We start from the raw sequence: 19,613 nt of genomic DNA, 5'->3' as shown, positions 1-19,613 counted from the left end.
TTGTACACTTTTGTTTTGCAGTAAGCGTTAAAGCTATCATCTTCGAGTTTCAATAGGGATGCATACCATGTCATCCTACTCTCTCAATATGTGTATGCAGTTTCAAACGGAGCTGGATACTTACTTTTGAATCATGTAATCATATACAATCAATTATATTCAATCTCTTTCAAGCATTCAACTCTGTCTCAATCATGCTTGGAACTCAGAGTCACAGGGGGATTTTTTTTATTGTTATGTGCCTAACATTATATTTAAAGAAATCCGAATTATTGTGATGCTGTGGAACCCCAAGTAAAAAGCATCTCATTCTGCATTTGCATCTTTAACATATGAAACAATCTGCTGAGTTAAAACCTCTGCACACCTTCAAATGACTGCTAGTCACAGATACAGCAGACACATTTCCTATATGCTGACCTAAATTGTGTCCTATAACTGCACTTATTGTTTGGTGTCCACTATTTTATGTAAACACCAGTAAATTTACATTGTGAATATTGTTTAAATTACAGTTATTTAAAAAAAAATTAAATAAATTCCTCTTTTCAAACTGTAGTTGAGGATATGTAAATGTAAAACGCTTTAATATGGTGATATGTTATCATATTATATGAATTAATTCATAAGATGATTTATTAAGTAAATAATCCACTATATAAAGGAGTAATGTTGTGGTGAGGACAAATATATTTTAAATACATTTCTTACTTAAATCAAGCTTAAATCATTTTAAGTTTTAAATAGAAATTGTCGGAGAGACCGGAAGTTAAATTTGGTAAACGATGGTATAATCTGAAAAAGGTCAACTAGAGGTAAAGTCGCTTGCCAGGTAGTAAGTCTTTTGATTCTGTATTTAATGTTAAGAATATATTGTTTGTAATTATAATATAATTTCTTCTAATTTCAGAGGGATAATTTTGTGTCAGAGGTTAGCAAACATGTTAACACATGGTCGCTTACATTTGTGACAGCTAACCGTCGACAATTAATTTTAACCTTCATTGATTTTTATTTTTTAATTTAGTTTTTATCGGCGGTGTTATTCGTCTAAAGAAGCAAGTCCCTATATATACACAATTCTATTCGTTTTTTGTTCAAATCCAGGCGCTGTGTGTTTAACACTAACGTGTTTAGACTTGTTAGCTAACTTCCCAACAATTTAAACAGAATTCCACGTTCATTTTATCTCCTTGCATCATGGCACCAGAGGGCAGTATGAGACAGACCGGAGAGAACTGCACGTAGCCGTTCGAGTACAACGTGTGTACAAAAGATATAATGTTTAGTTCAGGTCATTTTCTCTAATTTGGGTGAAATTTCTAAACGGCGATGTGTTTCATCAGCGCCCGGCTAGCTCAGTCGGTAGAGCATGAGACTCTTAATCTCAGGGTCGTGGGTTCGAGCCCCACGTTGGGCGGAAGTCTTTTTTTTCCTTCTGTGTACTTCACTTCCCCAAATCACAAGAGCACAGGCCTCCATTGTGCTTACACGGAAATCAGAGACAAGTTGATCCGCCGCGAGTCTGCTCTGCTTTATAACTAATCAAAAATTACTTGGCCATAGTTTGTGCAAGTCTTGGTTGTCTTTTCAAATTCATCACCCTACTTTACAATGTTTGAAATGTAAATTAGCCTTACTTGGAGGAGAAAAATGTTGCTGAAAAAAGCCCCCAAAGTGGTTAAAGGAAGTTCAAAAAAGATAATTGAGGTGTAATTTTTAGTGCTTGTAATACCGATAAGCAACATATGGCAATATTTATATATCAGGACATATTTTATGTTTAATTTAATGAAGTCCTATGCATTGAACACATTTTTCTAGTATTCAAATACTGCTTTGAATTCTACATAAGAGTATATAAAAATAGACTTTTCATCACATCAAATTAAAGCCTTACAAATGACCCAAGATCAGACTCAACAAATGAGATAAAGCAAAAAGGAACGTGCATGTGTTCCTCAGAATGAATTGTTATATTGTATTGCCTAATAATCTATATATTTTACTCTTTATCTGGTCATAGATGGGTCTGCTGAAAGTCAGACGGGACCACATCTGGTAACTGATCAAGCTTATCAGGTAATCACTCGTACACAGTATTTTTGCATATGGTTTGTTTAACTGGCCATTATTCATATATACATAATAAAAAGCGAGGGTTAGCTTCTTTAGGATTAAATACAAGTATATCATTTCTTATATAATTTTTTATGGTGTTCTGTTTTTTGATGGCTGAAATGTCCGAATAGAATAACAGCTTTAGCCTCTCTTTTCTTTGGAATAAGCCAAGAGGGAGGAGTTTAAACAAAGGCCCTTTCCACATAAAAAATGGAAGCTTGTGCAGAGAAGCCATGGTGTCCTGCTCTCAACACTACATGCTGCCGTTTCTCCTTCTAAAACCTTCAACTAAGACGGTTGTTTCCTGATTCTGCTGTTGGAAGCTACAAAGCATTGTTCCATGGGTTTGTATGTCAGAAATACTCGCAGTAATCACAATATTTTGTGGTTTTAAGACCTAGCTCTGTGCTTATTTTTCTTCCCCTGTCTCTGACTCTCACAGTGCTGCCCCTGCCTGCACTGAACAAAGATAATTACTCAGGAAACATTTCGGCCAATCAGGCGCGGCCTTGCATCTTGCTCGTGAGGAAAGCGACCAGTCAGGATCTGGCTAACATCACCGGGGCCTGATCGCCTTGCCTGAAGAGCGGAGCCTTCCCCGACTGAGAGCTGAGAGTGTCCTCCATGTTTTATAAGTGTTGACATAACAGTGTGTCAGGCAGCCATGCATCCACAGAGGTAAGCTCTGTCTTTTTTATCTCAGACTTCTGATAACAACATGGCTTCCTTCTTCGTGTTGTGCTGACTGTTGGTTTCTAATGATGAATGCGCACACCTTAAAGTCAGTTTAGTGTGCAGGAGGAGGAGGAGCTGGGGTGGATTGGAGGCCTCGTAAGGCCTCTGTGCTCCACAGTGCTGAGGGTGGGAGGGTGGGGGTTGGCTAACGATTCTCACCCTTGTTCTCTCTCTATGTCTCAGGGTCACATGAGTGCCCCAGACAACCAGCCTGCCATACAGGAGGCAGAGTGGACCATGAAAAATCCTTTTATTTTTTTAGAATGCAAAAGAGAGTTGGATTTTAAAATGGCACACACATCTCCTTTCTGTTGTGGGAGTGTTTGTGTTTTTTTTTTTTTTAGAATGGCAGAGGAAGAATGGGGGATGGGCAGTGGAGGAAAGGGTGTATTATGTACTGTTTCTAAGTGGATTGGCTCTGTGGTGTTTTCTTGTGTCATGCCAGGATGGGGACTACATGCAAAGGGAAACAGAAGTGCATGCTAGGAGGGCAGAGTGCGCAGGGCATCACGTCATTGTAACATTTTTATGTACACATATGTGAAAAATATCTAGAACATGAAAACTGTAGCACAGTGTATACACATTTAGGAAAGCTGCACTAAGACTGGGTTTTCTACAGTCCATACTAGTCAGAGGCCACATTACATACAAACACTTTGTGACAGGGGTAATCCCCTTCCAGTTTTTCCAGTGTAATCTTTATAAACTGGTTGCCTCTATTTACACTCATAGGCCTGGAGTTTATTGCCCCTGGCTTCTGCAATTCCACAGTGCTGTTGTGAAACTGCTTCCTACGCTCTCAGCCAGGCAGTAGCCATTTTGTGCTGCTGTCTTCACAGATCACACGGCATAAGCAAATATAACACACTACTCGTGGAAATAACATAAGACAGACATATTTTTAAATGTTTCAAGTCAAATCAGTTTAATGTGAATAGCACATTTCAAACAGAGTCAAGCAGAATGCTTTACATAAGTATCAACTGCATTTGAACAGCTGCTAAAAGTGTCGTTAAGAAGGATTGTTCCTTCCAATAACCTGTCATGCTGTCCACATCATAGTCGGTACGTTGTGTTTTGTCATGTTGCACCATTTTAGCAGTCTCAGCTGTGCCGGGGAAACAAAGAATGATTTCTTTTTCTTGTGGCCTGACGCAAGGCTTTTTTTTTCATGTAGGCAACATTCAGAAGAGAGTAAGGTTATAATCAGGAAATTACTCGTAGTTTAAAAGATTGCTATCTGTGAAACCAAAACCAAAACCTTTACTACGCCACAATGCCTGATTGAGAATTTATGTTAAAATGTGTAATTATTAAATTTTAGATGGATATATGTGGGGCAAAGCTCTGAGCCTCTTTCTGTAGCATTGCAGGCTATAGAGAGGGTGACAGAGGTTGAATAGCACAGACACTGAGTTGTGCATGACAGCCACAAGGCTTTTTAAAAACATTAAAGGAAAACAAAAAGCCCCCTGGTTTTATGCTGTCATAATCACAAATTATCAAACAGAACCGAAGGAAAATAAATCGTCTGAGGCAGAGGGAAATCTCTGCATTGCAGCAAAAACGCTTTTTAAGAGGAAGAGGGGAGCCTGCATACTGTGATCTGTGTGGCATAACACAGCGACCAATAAAGTTCCACCCTGTTGGCCCTCCAGCCAATTGCAGCTGCAGTTGAGGTTAAAGATTGACAATCCGAGGGAGAGCAGCAGGGAGAGCAAGGCCTTCTGGAAAATTCCACAGCCATCTTTGATTCACCCTTTACAGCCTTTTATAAGATCCAGGTCATTTTTTTTTTTTCTTCTTTCGTACAGAATACGCTGTGTATACTAGCAGTATACTGATTAAGTGCTGGGAGTTGTGCTAGATCAGGCACCTTAATTTACTTAAAGTCATTGTTTAATGAAATGCTTTTATTTCCCAGGAAAAGCAAAAGCTAATCCTATTCATTTCTTCAGTTGTCTGCATGTGTTTGTTGCTCTCATGAAAGCCGGTTGTTTCTTGTCGTATTGCTAAATCAAATAATCTCTCTAGGGTTTTGTGTAGCAGACCGTGTAGGATACCTTTTCTTTTTCGCAGATGTTTTCAGTGGCATCTCTAATATGATGCAATATAATGAGTGCAGTATGGTGTTCGCATTCAGTTGCATTTCTGGATTTCCAGACGGAGCCAGATATTTATCTGTTTAATGTGTGAAAATTGTTTATTGTTTTTACATGTAGAGAAGCTTTTCCATGCAGCTTTGCCAGGACCTGACTGTGGTTTTAGAGTGGTGGTCTGTGTTTCTTAAAAATGAAATCTAATTATTCCATGACAGCAGTATTCACACAGAAGGAGGGAAGCCAAGATTGAATACAGGGAACAAAAAAACCCAAAAAAAACCCCAACACACACGGATGAGAGCTTCTGACTTTGCTGGATTTTCCTGTGTCTCCCTCCCTGTGTTTCGCCTCTGTCTCTGTCATTGGCCGTGAGGCTTTGCCCCGACATAGACCATGTTTTTTCGTAATGTTGGACTGTAATCTCCACAGATCTCTCTGGTCCTCCTGCATGGATGTGCCAGTGCCCGAGTCTCAGCCTTGGAGTGGGGGATGGGGGAGAGGGGGGAGGGGAGCAAGCTGTGGCCTCCATTTTCTGTGACGAGAGAACCCTGCTCGTCTCTCACAGGAGTGGAATCTAAAGACATTGATTCAGTGTTGTTTCCTTTTTGTCCGTCAGGTACTTCAGTACTTACTGAGTGGGAATACTGTGTTTTCTTGCACCTGACTATTATGGAATATATCTCAGAACCTGCTAAGGATTTATTTGTTTAAATCTTCTTATTTGATGGATCATAGCTCCTAATCTGAGAATGCACTTTGGATCTTCATACTTTTTTCTTTTTCCTTTTAACGTCTGCTAATCCTGTTTTCTTTGTAGTTGCATAAATGTCTTGCCATTGGTGTTGAGAATGTGTATTATAGGGTTATTTGGCAGCTCAGGGCTGCTTGGTGATGGCGAATGTTCTTTTATAGGGCTGTGGCACACGTAGCAGAGTGAACTGGCTAACGGTTTCTTATTTTCATGTGGGCCTCATTTGTTCACGCAGTCCGGAACAGGAAGGCCCCGGAGGGGTTGGGGTGTGTGTGACTGAGGCTGTGTATGTGCATTTGAAACTGCAGGCTAGATGATACTAGATACCCAAATGCCACGAGAAACTCTGCTCAACCCATGTTTGTCACTTTTTCAGACAATGCAAGCTATGCTTGTATTCTCTCAAGTTTCATATAAACCATCGGTGACTTGAATGTTTTTAGGAACTGCTGGTGATTGTGAGCCACAGTGTATTTTCTTTTGCCACAGTGACAAACTTTAATCTTAAACCCCTTTGTCGCTACATCGTGGTTTACTTGGTGTTATGAGCAAACGTTTATGAGTAAGCGTAACATCCAGATGAACAGAATCAACTTTTTTGGATAACTGAGCATGCATCAAGCATGCTGACATTTGTTTTAACTTTTTAATGGAATGTCTCTTTAAGGATGGAGGAGGGGACATGCAGAGCATTCCTTTAGTTTCAGAACTGGAAAAAAAAAAGATTATCCCACAAATGTGGTTGACCTTTGAGTTCTACCCCGAAAACCACTCATCCTAGCGGGAAACCAGAGCTGTAGCCAAAGCTATGATCTGGTCAAGTGTGTGACCTGTCAGGGGTCTGTGGGTGGGTTTTCTTCTCTAGGCTTTTCAATAAAGGCTACATCCTTGGAACTAGGCCCTCTGTGGCTCTCACAAAGGAGGAGCCAAACACTCAAAGACCTTCATTTATTGCCAGACCCTCTTTATTCCTGTCTTTTTTTTTTTCTTTTTTTTTTTTTTTGCCTCAGAGGAAGTGGGGTGCTACGCAAGAGCAAAGGGAAATCAGTCATTTCCAGTGTTGCATTTTTAGGTTTTGGATTTATTTATTAATTTAAAGTGTTTGCCACTTTATAAACAAAGACATAAAATAGTGCCAGAAATGACAGAAGATTTAATGTGACCATAATTAGGATCTAGGCCAGAAAGGTGTTGTCAGATGAGCGTTTGAACTTTATTAGATATATCTCTTCCTACTGGTCTCTAACAATGGGCCCAAATCCTTCAGGGGTATTCTGTTGTTACTGAAGGGGCTTGAGAGGTGCTGTTATTTGCCATGGGGGGCTGTCCCTTCAGTGGTATGTACCAACTCTCTGTGGATTTTTCTTTTCTTTTTTTGTTGCTACAGATCTATAGCTCTATACATTGTATGTCAAAGAAAGCACTGTTTGAATATTGTGACCTAGTTGGACTAAAATGCTATGACTGCAATGTAAGGACAGAGGTGCAGGGTAATTACAGCTAAATGGCCCTACGTGTTGTTGCAAATCTCAGCTTGTGCTTAGCGGAGATCAGCGTTACCATGGTGATATTTATCATCCTTTCTCTTGGAGCATAAAGAACATTTGCAGACTCCATTGTAGATGATAATATGGAAAGTATTTTAATTTCATGAAACAAAGTGGGAGATGTTGTAAAATCAAATGAAAACAACAACAATGGAAATCAGCAGAGTCCCTGTTGACAGATCCTCTGGGACCCGGGTGCCTTAGGTGGTGTTCCACTTGTTTACTGCTATGCTGATGTGGTTTCTGAACACCCTTTCTGACTTTGTGTTTGTCTCTCTTTCTGTGTTTCTGTGTGCTCCTGTTCGGTGCTCTGCAGTCTGGCTGAGGAGGAGATAAAGACAGAGTCTGATGTGGTAGAGGGAATGGATGCATCTGTGCGATCCAAAGGTAAGTCTCTAAGGCCGAGGACCTCACATTAGGAGCCAAGCATCCAACACAGCTCAGTTACAGTAAATAACCTCTACCTTCTCTGTATGTTTTGAGGAGAAGAATCTTACGGTAATACGTTTTGCTGGTCTCTTAGGATCCATTTTTCCTGACAGTCTGCCTGCTGAATCTACACGGGGTGTAGTTAGTTCTGAGGAAGCCCTCTAGCCATTTATTATGATGAAATAGTAATTTGACGTGTATAAGTGTTGTCTTCAGTAACTGCTTTTCAGACTACTGTGATTGCTGTGTTAGATGGAATATTAGATGGTTAAAAATAATAGTGCTGAACACTGAATCTATTGTACTGCTCGCTTGAAAATTAATAACTTCAAAATACTGTTCCTCCCTCGGTTTCTCAAGGGAAGACGTGTGGGTCGATGACAGTGATGTATAATAGTTTTATAGTTTTGGTTTTTTTGTCCTCTTTTTGGTAATTATTTTTCTTAAGCTTGTGTAATGTGTTGGCTGTAAATACATTGAACATTACAAGCTTGACTCCTATTGTGTGATGACACAATTATCTTTATGTATTCAGTCCCTGATCCACCAGGGTCAGCAGAAAGATCAGTGGCACCACAGAAACGAAAGGTGTCGAGTCCCACCCATTCCTCCAATGGGCACTCTCCCTCAGACACCTCCCCCAGCCCTCTTAAGAAGAAGAAGAAGCCAGGGGCCTTGAATTGTAACAACAAAGACCAGGTAAGGGCTCTTGTAAGTGCAAGTTCATTTTGAAATCAGGTGTGTTCTCAAAGGCTATTTCTTTATCCAATTTCAATAATGGGCCATATACTTTCATAGAATGTTAAGGCCAGGGTTGTGCCTGAAAAGAACCATTTCATATGATGTGCTATCTGACCACATCAGAAATCAGATATGTTTATGGTCAATCTAACCGCTGTATAAACACAGCCATGATAAAGTGTATTTTCAGGGTCTTGAATGGGAAGTGTTTAGTGTTATTTATTTTTTGCCTCATGCTTCCACAACTAATGTGTACAATATATGGGAAAAAAAAATTGCACTGCATACAGTTGGCAGATTATACCTTCCACTTCTGGAAGTCTGCTAGGGTCTGTTCGAGTGACGTGAATTTCATCATCAGACAGTTAGTGGGAGGATTGATGCAGATGTCCGTGTACTTGCGTTACAAAGCACCAAGTACATATGCTTCCCAGGCAGCACAGTCCAAGTAGACGTTAAAGATGTATAACAGGATTGACTAGTTGGCTTTCGAGTCTTCAGCGGTCTGTGTAAATGCCAGGCTTTAGCCAGTTGTTGGTTTTGAACATGAAGGGTGAGACGGAGACCTCCTTGTCCATCATCAAAGGAGATGAACTAGGGGGAGGGGGTATCTGAGGGTATTCAACAAGAATATGTTACCAGATGTACTGGTGCTATAGTCCCAAGTCAGAATTGTCAAATAGACAACTCAAGTTGGTTTTGCAGCTCGGAAAGTCAGAGCAGCCCCACCAACAGTGACTTAACAATCCAAGGTGGCAGCTGTGAATGTAAACCGTAGTAAAATTTCAGAGTTTTTTTAAACTATACTGCCACTGTTTTGTATTTGTGATTCGCCAAATAAGGTAAAGCAGCAGTATTTATTTTTAAACTGCAGAAATCAAGCATTGCTAGCTTGATGCATAAATGGCTGTCTTCCTAACAAGCAAAGCAAAGCCTGTTTTCCTTGTCTTTCCAACTTTACTGGAATGGTAGTGAGCTTTGACATTTTTGACCAGCGTTGAGTTTCAAGGTATACAGAACCCAGCAATAGTCTAATCTAAGTGCCATATACTGCCTGTGAGAACACACTGATTTTGATCATAATCTCTTGAATACTGGCCATTTTTAAAGTAGACCCACCATACAGGAATGTGAGCTGCCACAATTCACATGAATATATTATTTTGGAAACAAGTCGTTTAATGCAACGTGAGTCGCCAATGGTCATTAACGTTGACATTTAGTACCAAATAGCCTAGATGGATATGGTTTTTATTGTTTGCTTGGTGGATAATGTAGTGTTGCGTGATTCCTTTTAGTCCTGTGTTGATCTTGTATAATTTGACAGGTATCTGACGTGCGCATAGTTATGTCTTCGTGGCACTGTTGGAATACATGCTTTGGCTCTCTGGGAAAGGTCAAATAAGTAGCAGATGGATTTTAACACCACTCAAATTGAATGCCAAAGACTTGAATTTGGGCAAAGAAAGACTCTTTTGAGCCATCTATCAACTTGTATTCATGTAGTAACATGTTAACACTAAGATACCATTTAGGCATTTACCAGAGAGCCACATCATGCAATGTTTACTCTTTAGGTTTAAGGTGAGCCATGTCTCAGCTTGCACTGTAGAACCTGTTTGGTTAGTATTGATTTTATTTGAAGCCATTACATGACTAGATGTTCAGACTATTAACTGATTTTCTTAAAACAATTTTTTTGGACTGATTGTCTTTATTACCTTCTATGCTGCTTACCCTGCTTATCCCAGCTTGTTTCTGTTGCACTGCACCTTTTTGTGTTCCTGCGTGTTTTTTGAAACCTGCCCCCTTGTTTCTCTTGCCTGCATTTCAGTCAGAGCTAAGACATGGTCCCTTTTACTATATGAAGCAGCCAGCACTCACCACAGACCCTGTTGATGTTGTACCGCAGGACGGCAGGAATGACTTCTACTGCTGGCTGTGCCACCGCGAGGGCCAGGTGCTCTGCTGTGAGCTCTGCCCCAGGGTGTACCACGCCAAGTGCCTCAAACTACCAGCTGAGCCCGAGGGCGACTGGTTCTGTCCAGAGTGTGAGGTATCTTGCTGTAGTCATGTGCATTTATGTGGGTGTACACAAGTAATTGTGGAACTGTGTGCCATGAACAGCAGAAACTACCTTTCAAACTCATGGCTCATGCTTCTGTGAGCACAAGAGACGACATTAGAAGATTAAAGTTTCACTTCTACGTGTATTTGTTACACAATTCTTCAATTTGGGATACACTAACTGAATCACAAAAAAGTGATTTAAATTTTACGCAGTTTTAGATATGAATAGTATCTCTTTAGTTTACCAATTATTGTCTTGTTTTTTTTTATTATTATTTTGTTGCAGAAAATTACAGTCGCTGAATGCATTGAAACCCAGAGCAAGGCGATGACAATGCTGACAATAGACCAGCTCTCCTATTTACTCAAATTTGCACTCCAAAAGATTAAACAGCCTGGGGTAAGGGGTTTCTTCAAGTCTTTATATGCCCAGTTGCGTGTTGCAGATTCAACCAAAGATTCTGGAAACATCCATGAGGAAAGTGTAATTCATGTGTGCTTATTTCCTGTTTGTCTAATCTGAGCAGACTGAGCCCTTTCAGAAGCCTGTATCTCTGGAGCAACATCCAGATTATGCAGAGTACATCTTCCACCCCATGGACTTATGTACTTTAGAGAAGGTACTCGTATATAGATTTTTTTTTTTTTTTTCTGGAGAAGTATTAACAATAAAAAAACAAAACTAGAATTAGAATGAAACATGAGGTAAATATGCATATAAAATGCTGGCAAAAGTGCAGTTGCTTGACTGATATTATTATTTTCACTGTACTATAGAATGTAAAGAAGAAGATGTATGGCTGTACTGAAGCTTTTCTTGCTGATGTGAAATGGATCTTGCACAACTGCATCATCTATAATGGAGGTAGGCAACTTTGATGTACGTCATTACTCCCTTTACTGTCGTAAGAATATATAAATTAAGCTTGTGCGTCGTTTCCAGGCAATCACAAATTAACAGCAACTGCGAAAGTCATTGTCAGGATCTGTGAACATGAGGTAAAGCAACTTTAATTACTTGGTGACATTTTTGTAAATGTGTCTTATTTATGGACTTGCATCATCTTCATTTAATACTTTTTTTTCTTTTCTTTTTTTAGATGAATGAGATTGAGGTGTGTCCAGAGTGCTACCTGTCCGCATGCCAAAAAAGGGACAACTGGTTTTGTGAGCCATGTGTAGGTCTTTACATTAATTTAAATCCATAAAAGTAACAGATTTTTTTTACATTTTTTATACGTTTTAGCTTGGATATCAGCTTTGTGAAGCACAGTATTTTACTGTTTTGCTCTATCCAACAGAGTCAACCCCACCCCCTGGTTTGGGCTAAGCTGAAGGGCTTTCCATTCTGGCCAGCAAAAGCACTTCGTGAAAAGGATGGGCAAGTAGATGCACGCTTCTTCGGGCAGCACGACAGGTGAGATGAACCTTTTGGGCACTATAGAGGAAACTCTCCTTGTTTTAGAGGTTTAGAAAAGACCCGAGTTGCTGTATCTCCACTGGATATTAAATGTATTAAAACATTATTTTGTTCTGTTGTTGCATTTCCACATAGGGCCTGGGTTCCCATCAACAACTGCTACCTCATGTCCAAAGAGATCCCTTTCTCTGTAAAGAAAACAAAGAGCATTTTCAATAGTGCCATGCAAGAAATGGAGGTCTATGTGGAAAACATTCGCAAGAAGTTTGGAGTCTTCAACTACGCACCCTTCCGCACTCCGTACACCCCCAACAACCAGCTACAAATGCTGGTGGACCCTTCCAACCCCGGTGCTGGTACAGTGAAAACAGAGAAATCAGATAAACTTCGTTTCAACTTTGATATAACCGCTTCTCCTAAGATGGTCCTCAGCAAGAGTAGCACACCCAGCAGTATGAATCAGCGGGTCTCAATGACAGACATGCCTCGGTCTCCCATGAGTACAAACTCTTCGGTTCACACAGGGTCTGATGGAGAGCAAGATGTGGAAAAGGGCAACAGAAATCCTGCACTCCATTACAGCACTGGAGAGGAATCAATGGACTGTACTGGTAAGTCTTCTCCACTCTGGTTGCATTAACTCTATTTATGTGATTTTTATTCACCATTATAAGCTTTTTTTCTTTTTGTTGCTTTTTAAAAAAATAAAATAATCTTTTTATTACAGCATCTCCTGTTTCAGGGAAGATGGGTCCTGCAGGCAGCGTGTCAGGTAGTCCAAAGCCCTTTAACCCTGGACTGGTGCCAAAGCAGGAGAGGACTGCAGGGACAGGTGGCATCCTCAATCTCAACCTGGGTCAGTAACAAAAAAGCAAAGAGAGACCGCATTTATGTTCTTACAAAGGCTAATAATCAAAAAGTACTTAATAATTAATGAATTTGTGATTAAACAAACATTTACATGTTCATTTCAGATCGAGTCAAGGCTGAAATGGATCTCAAAGAGCTGAGTGAGACTGTTCAACAACAGCAGCAACAACAAGGAGTCCCTGCGCCCCCTTCTACTCCAAAGAGACCCATCAGGAGCTTGGACAAGACTATTGAAAGCTGCAAGGCACAGCTTGGTACATACAAAACCAGTTTGTGACATGACTTGCTGCAGAACTCTATTCTTGTACTGTACAAGTCATTTGAACTTGCCAGTGTAATGATTAATAACAAATCTAGGAAATTTAAGTTGTGGATTATTTCTCAAGACTAATTTGAATTTGGCAATTTTACAAATGCATCACGGCAGTTCTGACTCTCTAATCAGTGGCGGTCATGTCTGTGTGACTGCTGCTGACTAGGGTTTATTAAGCTATTACCAGAGAAAGGGTTCATTATTTCTTTCTATTTGCTTCTGACAGAAAGAAATTAACACAATGTCCATTTCTTAATATAGGTATTGATGAGATATCTGAAGATGCGTATAAAGATGTGGATCACAGTGACTCTGAGGACTCTGAGAAATCAGATTCAAGTGACAGCGAGTATCTCAGTGATGAGGAACACAAGCCAAAAAGTTCAGCTCAGGAGGACAAGGACAAAATGGAGAGAAAAAGGTCTAAAGCAAGCACTGATGGAGAGAATAAGGAAGGAGCTGTGGCAACGGGGGATAAAGCCACCCCGGAACCCCCACTCAAAGAGAAGCAGGGTAGCAATGGCCCAGATAGAGACCTCAAGGACAAGCCCAGAACACCCCAGTCTCAACCCCTTGCTGACAAACCCAAAGCCCCAGAGGATGTCAAAGCAGCTGCTAATACATCAGCAGCTGAGCAGGACTCTGATTCTGAAAGAGAGCTTGTGATTGACTTAGGGGATGAACATGGAGGTCGTGACTCAAAGAGGGCGAAAAAAGAGCTGGGATCTTCCACTGCCAAAGCTGCCAAAGAGTCTAATGTTGCCAAGCTGGAAGGTGAGGCTTGTTGTTTTTTTGTTTTGTTTTTTTGTTGTTGTTTTTTTTTGGGGGGGGGGGGTTATACGAAACATCAGAGTGTCAGGTATGGGGAATTGCACAAGTTAAGGCATGATGTGAAAGACCATGAAAACCTTCAGATTAAACTGTTCAGTGTTTCTCTGCTAGGTGGAAGACTATGTAGGTGACGTAAGGGTAGTCATGAGCTTATTGATTGAGTTGATGCACAAACAGGGTCTACATTGAAGAATTGTCGCAATCTTAACTGCGATTATCACAGAAGTCGACCTCTAAAGTCTGCAAAACAACATCTGGATAAGCTGGAATTGTTTTGGAAAGAAGGGCTGTGGGCAGAGGAAGTTAAGTTTGAGTGTTTTGGCCACAATGACAAGCAGGAGGGTGGGTGGGTGGGGGGGGGGGCGGAAATATAAAACTGTGGCTTTGTTTGGCAGTCAGTGGCAGAGAAACAGTACTAAATGGAGAGGACAATATATTCCAGTAATTATCAGGAAGCTTTGCTTTCAAATGCCATGCATTCAGACAAGAAACAAAGTGACTGGGTTCTATGTCTACATAGTGATCTCAATCATACTTTGAAATGCTCTAAATAAATATAATCTTATATATGCTATAAAATGTTAAATCTGTTTAATGTGGCTGATTTTGAAATGCAGAACGCCTCACCAATAAGAGACTTTTTTTTTTTTTTACTGCTTAGGCAAACTGCCTTCATCTGCTACATCAGTAGCACCAGCACGTGATGTTACATCCAGCATGAAAGACTCGTCGCAGCCTTCTGTCACATCGGCGCTCAACCTCGTTTCCTCTGCCGCTTCTGCTCAGCCCAGTGCCACGACCACCACCAGTGGATCCACCAGTACACCTTCTACTGTCTCCACTTCTTCACCAGTGACTACAGCTGTAAAGAAACAGCGTCCCCTACTGCCTAAAGAGACTGCTCAAGCTGTGCAGCGGGCTGTAGTTTGGAATCCAACAAAGTTTCAAACGTCTTCTCAGAAGTGGCATATGCAGAAGATGCAGAGGCAACAGCAACAGGATGGAGAGCAGTCGGCTGTGCAGACGCGCAGCCCACAACAGCAGAACTCTTCTTCAAGCACTCGCTATCAGACCAGACAAGCAGCCAAGGGTATATACACCAATACAATTAGTCATGTCCACGTTAGTCACCATAACAAAATAAAAAGTGTACTTGAAGTTTTATAATTTCCCTTTAATTTTTTGTTGTCATCATCATCCTCTGCAGGGCAACAAAAAGACCCACCTCTGAGTGCATCCTCATCAACATCTGCCCAGGTCACATCTGGTAGCTCTCCTTTTATGTCTGGTGACTTGCAGATCCCCACAGTCTCAGCTGATGTAGCTGCAGATATAGCTAAATACACAAACAAAGTAAGTTGGAGCCTTTTCATATAAATTAAAATTCTACTCTATTAACTTTGTTTGCAAAGGTTATAACTGAGTTCAACAGTAATGTCACATTTTTACCAATACTTTGCAGATTATGGACACAATAAAGGGGACGATGACCGAAATCTACAATGATCTTTCCAAAAGCACATCGGGAAACACGATTGCAGAGGTAAAGATTGTCAGTCAAAGCAACACTTTCTGTGGTAATAATACGTAAGTATTTATCATCACAGTGTATTTTTACCACAGATTCGACGGTTAAGGATAGAGATCGAGAAGCTCCAGTGGCTCCATCAGCAAGAGTTGTCAGAGATGAAGCACAATCTGGGTAAGATACCCATTTACCTCTGTCACTCCGCAGAGCTTATTTGATCTTCAACCTGCCTTTTCCTCGCCATCAAATTTTAAACAGGTGTCGACATGGTATACAAGTTTCAAGTTTTTTGTTTTGGTGTCTTTTAAATGCAGAACTAACAATGGCAGAGATGAGGCAGAGTTTGGAGCAGGAAAGAGAACGACTGGTGGCTGAGGTGAAAAAGCAAATGGAGTTAGAAAAGCAGCAAGCGGTGGACGAGACCAAAAAGAAACAGTGGTGTGCTAACTGTCGGAAGGAGGCAATCTTCTATTGCTGCTGGAACACCAGTTACTGTGATTACCCCTGCCAGCAAGCCCATTGGCCAGAGCACATGAAGTCCTGCACACAATCGGGTAAGACAAAGCATACCTGGGATGGATGGATGTAATTTTATTTTATTTTTTTAAAGCGTTAAACTATTAGTAAAACTAAGCTAAAAGTGACTATGGTGACGCCTTCTATATTTACCTGTCAGTCAGTCATTCGTTGGTCATGTAATCACTGCATCACACTTTTTAGAAGGAATAAAGTTGCCCACTGAATAAACAGACCTATAAATGACACAAAAGATTAAGAAATTGGTTAGAAGAAGCAGGGTAGAAATGGTTAGGAGCTTTATTACAACAGACTTGTCATCAGTGTTTTGTTTTGTTAATGTAAGTGCTCTTCAGTTTCAGTGGGATATTCTTTTTCTTTTGTATTCTTACATTGTATTCCTATTTGGTAATTTTAATGTGATGTCAGATTTAATGTTAGATTTAAATTCAACATGAAATCGTCTCCAATTTTGTCCGTTTTTCTTCCCCACTCTTATTTGGTAGCTCAGCCCCCTAAGGTACAGTGCAAATGTGAAATCATAAACACAAATGCGTTACATCATTCATGAGAATTGTAGACATTTTTTCCCTTCTTACCTAACCAGTGGTTTAAGAAACAAACTGTGCGAAGATGATTTAGACAACCTGTATATATTCTCTTCTTAAATTATTATTATTATTTATTTAAAATATAAACAGCCACAGCGCAGCAGGAGCCGGAGGCAGACCCCAACTCAGAGCCGTCAGTCAAACCATCAGGCCACTCTCCCGCCACGCAGACCGTGCCTTCAGGCTCAGGATCAATATTGGACAAAAGCAACTCTCCCACATATATGGACAAAAGCAAGGACAGTGCTGGTGTTACTGTGACCTAACTGCTACACTATGGGCACATTTTGGGAGGTCACTGTGGGACTCCTTGGTTCAGATGTGGTGCCGGAAGGCCCACACCTCTGTGACAAATCGCTTTTTCCCATTCCCTTATGTACACCTAGTTTTTGGTTCAAATGTCATTCTCAGTTTCCTCATCTATGTTCAGGTGGATTCACCTTGTGAAAGATGTCTGTCTTGAGAAATAAATGTGAGTCAATATGTTTGCCATACTGTAGTTATGTTACAGCTCTCTCACCACTTTCTCATCTCTGAGCAAGATTGTATGAATCCACATAAAACTTTTGTCTTTATCACGTCCATTGCTGCTCCTTCAGGGTTGTTTTTTATTTTGCCGACAGTTCACCATATTGTGAGACAAAACATTTGAAACAGCCATCAACATTTATCATGGTGCCATCAGAGATCTTTTGACTGATGCAAGTTTTATCTTTGGTATAAACCACTGCTTCATGCCAACTAAGGTGTTTGGGTTTTTTTGTTTTGTTTTTTTAATTTAGCAATGCAAGTTTAAAAATGGTTTCAGCCATGTACTCTTCATGTCAGTGGTGGCATTTCTGTCTCCTACCAGTTTTGTATTGTAGTTTTATGTTGTATAGGACTACAGAAAGAGATCCAATTTATGAAAATGAACTAAAAATTTAAACTGTACAAAGTTTTTTGTAAGAAGATACCTGAACAATATTTATAGTGTTATATGTTTTTATAGTATGTTTGTTGGAATTACATTTCTATGTGTTTAAAAAAACAAAACAAAAAAAAGTTATTGGAAAGTATATTACTTTATATGAATGTCAGCTCTAAGCAAAACCAGTTTGACCAGATATCCAAAGTAAATCCTGGTCAGACTGCTGCTAAGAACTGGGTAGACATTAATAGAAACTGCATTTTGGCTGGATATTACTGCCTGTGAGCATGTCTGTTTTGAGCTTGTGTCTCGTTCTTGTTTACATATTGTATATAAAAATAAATGGATCCGTGAAGAAAAAAAAAATAAAAAATCGTCAGTTTGGTGCATGAGTTGTTTTGAGTGTGATGTGAGAAAGATTTTGGTGGGGCGGCACCAGGGAATTATTTGTTTTATTCATTCCTAGTTCAGCCCCATTTACCAGCACAACCAGTTTGAGGTGGCTTTGGATTGAGAAGTCTGCATGACTTTAAATCTACTTTCTCCACAATTAGTTGTTTGTTAGTAATATTATATTACATATTACTCTGACTGCAACAGCGAAACTGCAAGGAGTAGATAAATAACTGGGGTCAATCTAAGGAGCTTGGAAAGAAAAGCATTTCCTTGAAGACGCTTCACCTCTCATCCGAGAAGCTTCTTCAGTTCTAAGAACAATTGGTGGCGAGTCCCAGATGACTGTCCACCAATGTGTCCTTCACAGACAAACTAGGGTCAATCATCCAAAGCAATAGACAGTGCCGCAAGAGAAGTGAAGAGAATGCAGGCAAGGTGGAGGGGGTCCTTTGAAGTATAGTTTGAAGAGGGTGGCACTGACATAAGGAGACAGAGCTGAAATGCCAAGATATTCACTGGGAGTGAACAAAATTAGGAATGAGTACATCACAGGGACAGCGGTGGTTGAGCCCTTTGGTGACAAAATTAGAGACAAGGCTGAAAAAAAAAAAAGTTAAAATCAACACAAAAAAACCCCGAAACACATTCACTTTAGAAATTAATAGAAACCACACTGATAAAAAACAACAACATAAAACTCGTAATGGAAAACTAAAATAACAAAAGCATTAAACATATTTGACGTTATTTATGTTAGCACAGTAGACCTCAGTGTTGGACATCCTCTTCAAACCCATAGAGATTGAAAAGGTGACGTCATTCAGGGGTAAAACCGCTAAGGATTCTGGGAACGAGTGGCAAGCGGTACTAGCGCACGCAGGCTTTCACATGAAAACAGTCAGTCACACAGCGATAAAAAGAAACACAGAAAATGGCAAGAAGCTGTTGTATTATTAACTGCAATAGCTGGTCGCATGACAGCCACGGGAAGCCTACGGGTAAAGAGATCGGTTGTTATCGGATTACGTTGTGGAGGAGAAATTGTTTAAGCCGTGTTTCCAAAGTAACAAAGAGCTGACGGATGGCCTGGATTGCAGCCATTCCAAGACCAAATATAACGTTCCAGAACACTCCAGCTTACATGTTAGTCTGCTCCAAGCATTTCCACTAGTGATGTGCGGATCGATCCTGAAATATCGATTCCTCCGATACCAATCATTTATGTTCTAGAATTGATTCTCACATTAAAATATCGATATTTTAGTAATTTAGAGTAAATTTGTAGTTTATCATTAACAGGAAAACAGTGGAAAGAAACTATAACATTCGGATTATCTACATTCAAAGGAACTACTTCCTCTTCCGCCTTTCAAAGTCATGTGCGAAATACAGCGGCATAACTGTCTCGCAGCCCCTTGGCGTGCGCACTCACAATTGCTGATTGTAATTGTGCGGACGTATTTTACCTTCACAAACAGCTGAGACGTGGTTTGCCATACATGCGGCAAAAAAGTGCTCCAAGAGTGAGGTGTTGTGGCCGTACTAGGGAGACATTCAAAAGAGCTGTTGGGGGGGGTGATAAATACATTTTACAGGGTTTATTTATCGGATAAAATACGTTAAATGTCACCGTTATTATTGGCCGGCCCGGAAACAGCTGGGGTGTCCAAATTCAGAGGCTGCTTCCACCTGAGGACCCGGCCTTCGTGGTCTAAAGAA

At 40.3% G+C, this 19,613-nt stretch overlaps 1 protein-coding gene and 1 non-coding gene across 6 annotated transcripts; both read left to right on the top strand.

Annotated features, from left to right (window-relative positions):
- The first annotated feature begins 762 nt into the window (after window positions 1–762).
- On the top strand, window positions 763–17,885 carry LOC147306049 (MYND-type zinc finger-containing chromatin reader ZMYND8-like). 5 transcript variants are annotated; one of them, XM_086276818.1, is made up of 23 exons: window positions 763–832; window positions 2,027–2,082; window positions 2,289–2,465; window positions 2,564–2,799; window positions 7,576–7,646; window positions 8,224–8,387; window positions 10,342–10,485; window positions 10,786–10,899; window positions 11,027–11,119; window positions 11,277–11,364; window positions 11,443–11,498; window positions 11,600–11,677; window positions 11,801–11,916; window positions 12,055–12,530; window positions 12,647–12,775; window positions 12,894–13,043; window positions 13,364–13,876; window positions 14,595–15,023; window positions 15,141–15,286; window positions 15,396–15,476; window positions 15,557–15,635; window positions 15,776–16,015; window positions 16,679–17,885. In XM_086276818.1, the coding sequence occupies exons 4-23, from the start codon at window positions 2,786–2,788 to the stop codon at window positions 16,852–16,854; spliced, it is 3,357 nt and encodes a 1,118-aa protein (XP_086132944.1). In that variant the 5' UTR covers window positions 763–832; window positions 2,027–2,082; window positions 2,289–2,465; window positions 2,564–2,785; the 3' UTR covers window positions 16,855–17,885. The 5 variants fall into 5 exon arrangements, with proteins under 5 accessions (XP_086132944.1, XP_086132939.1, XP_086132941.1 ...); XM_086276813.1 differs by having other exon boundaries at window positions 10,264–10,485; XM_086276815.1 differs by having other exon boundaries at window positions 2,289–2,469; window positions 10,264–10,485.
- trnak-cuu (transfer RNA lysine (anticodon CUU)) lies at window positions 1,348–1,420 on the top strand. Its single transcript has one exon. It is a non-coding gene; the product is annotated as a tRNA-Lys (tRNA).
- Window positions 17,886–19,613: the final 1,728 nt, after the last annotated feature.

The sequence above is a fragment of the Aulonocara sp. 'chitande type north' Nkhata Bay genome, linkage group LG20 (assembly GCF_057382095.1).
Source record: "Aulonocara sp. 'chitande type north' Nkhata Bay isolate Kocher_YH1m ecotype deep benthic linkage group LG20, A_spYH_male_GT1.1, whole genome shotgun sequence".
NCBI lineage: Eukaryota > Metazoa > Chordata > Actinopteri > Cichliformes > Cichlidae > Aulonocara > Aulonocara sp. 'chitande type north' Nkhata Bay.
The sequence above is the reverse complement of the archived record's forward strand: the minus strand, read 5'-3'. Positions and strand labels throughout refer to the sequence as shown.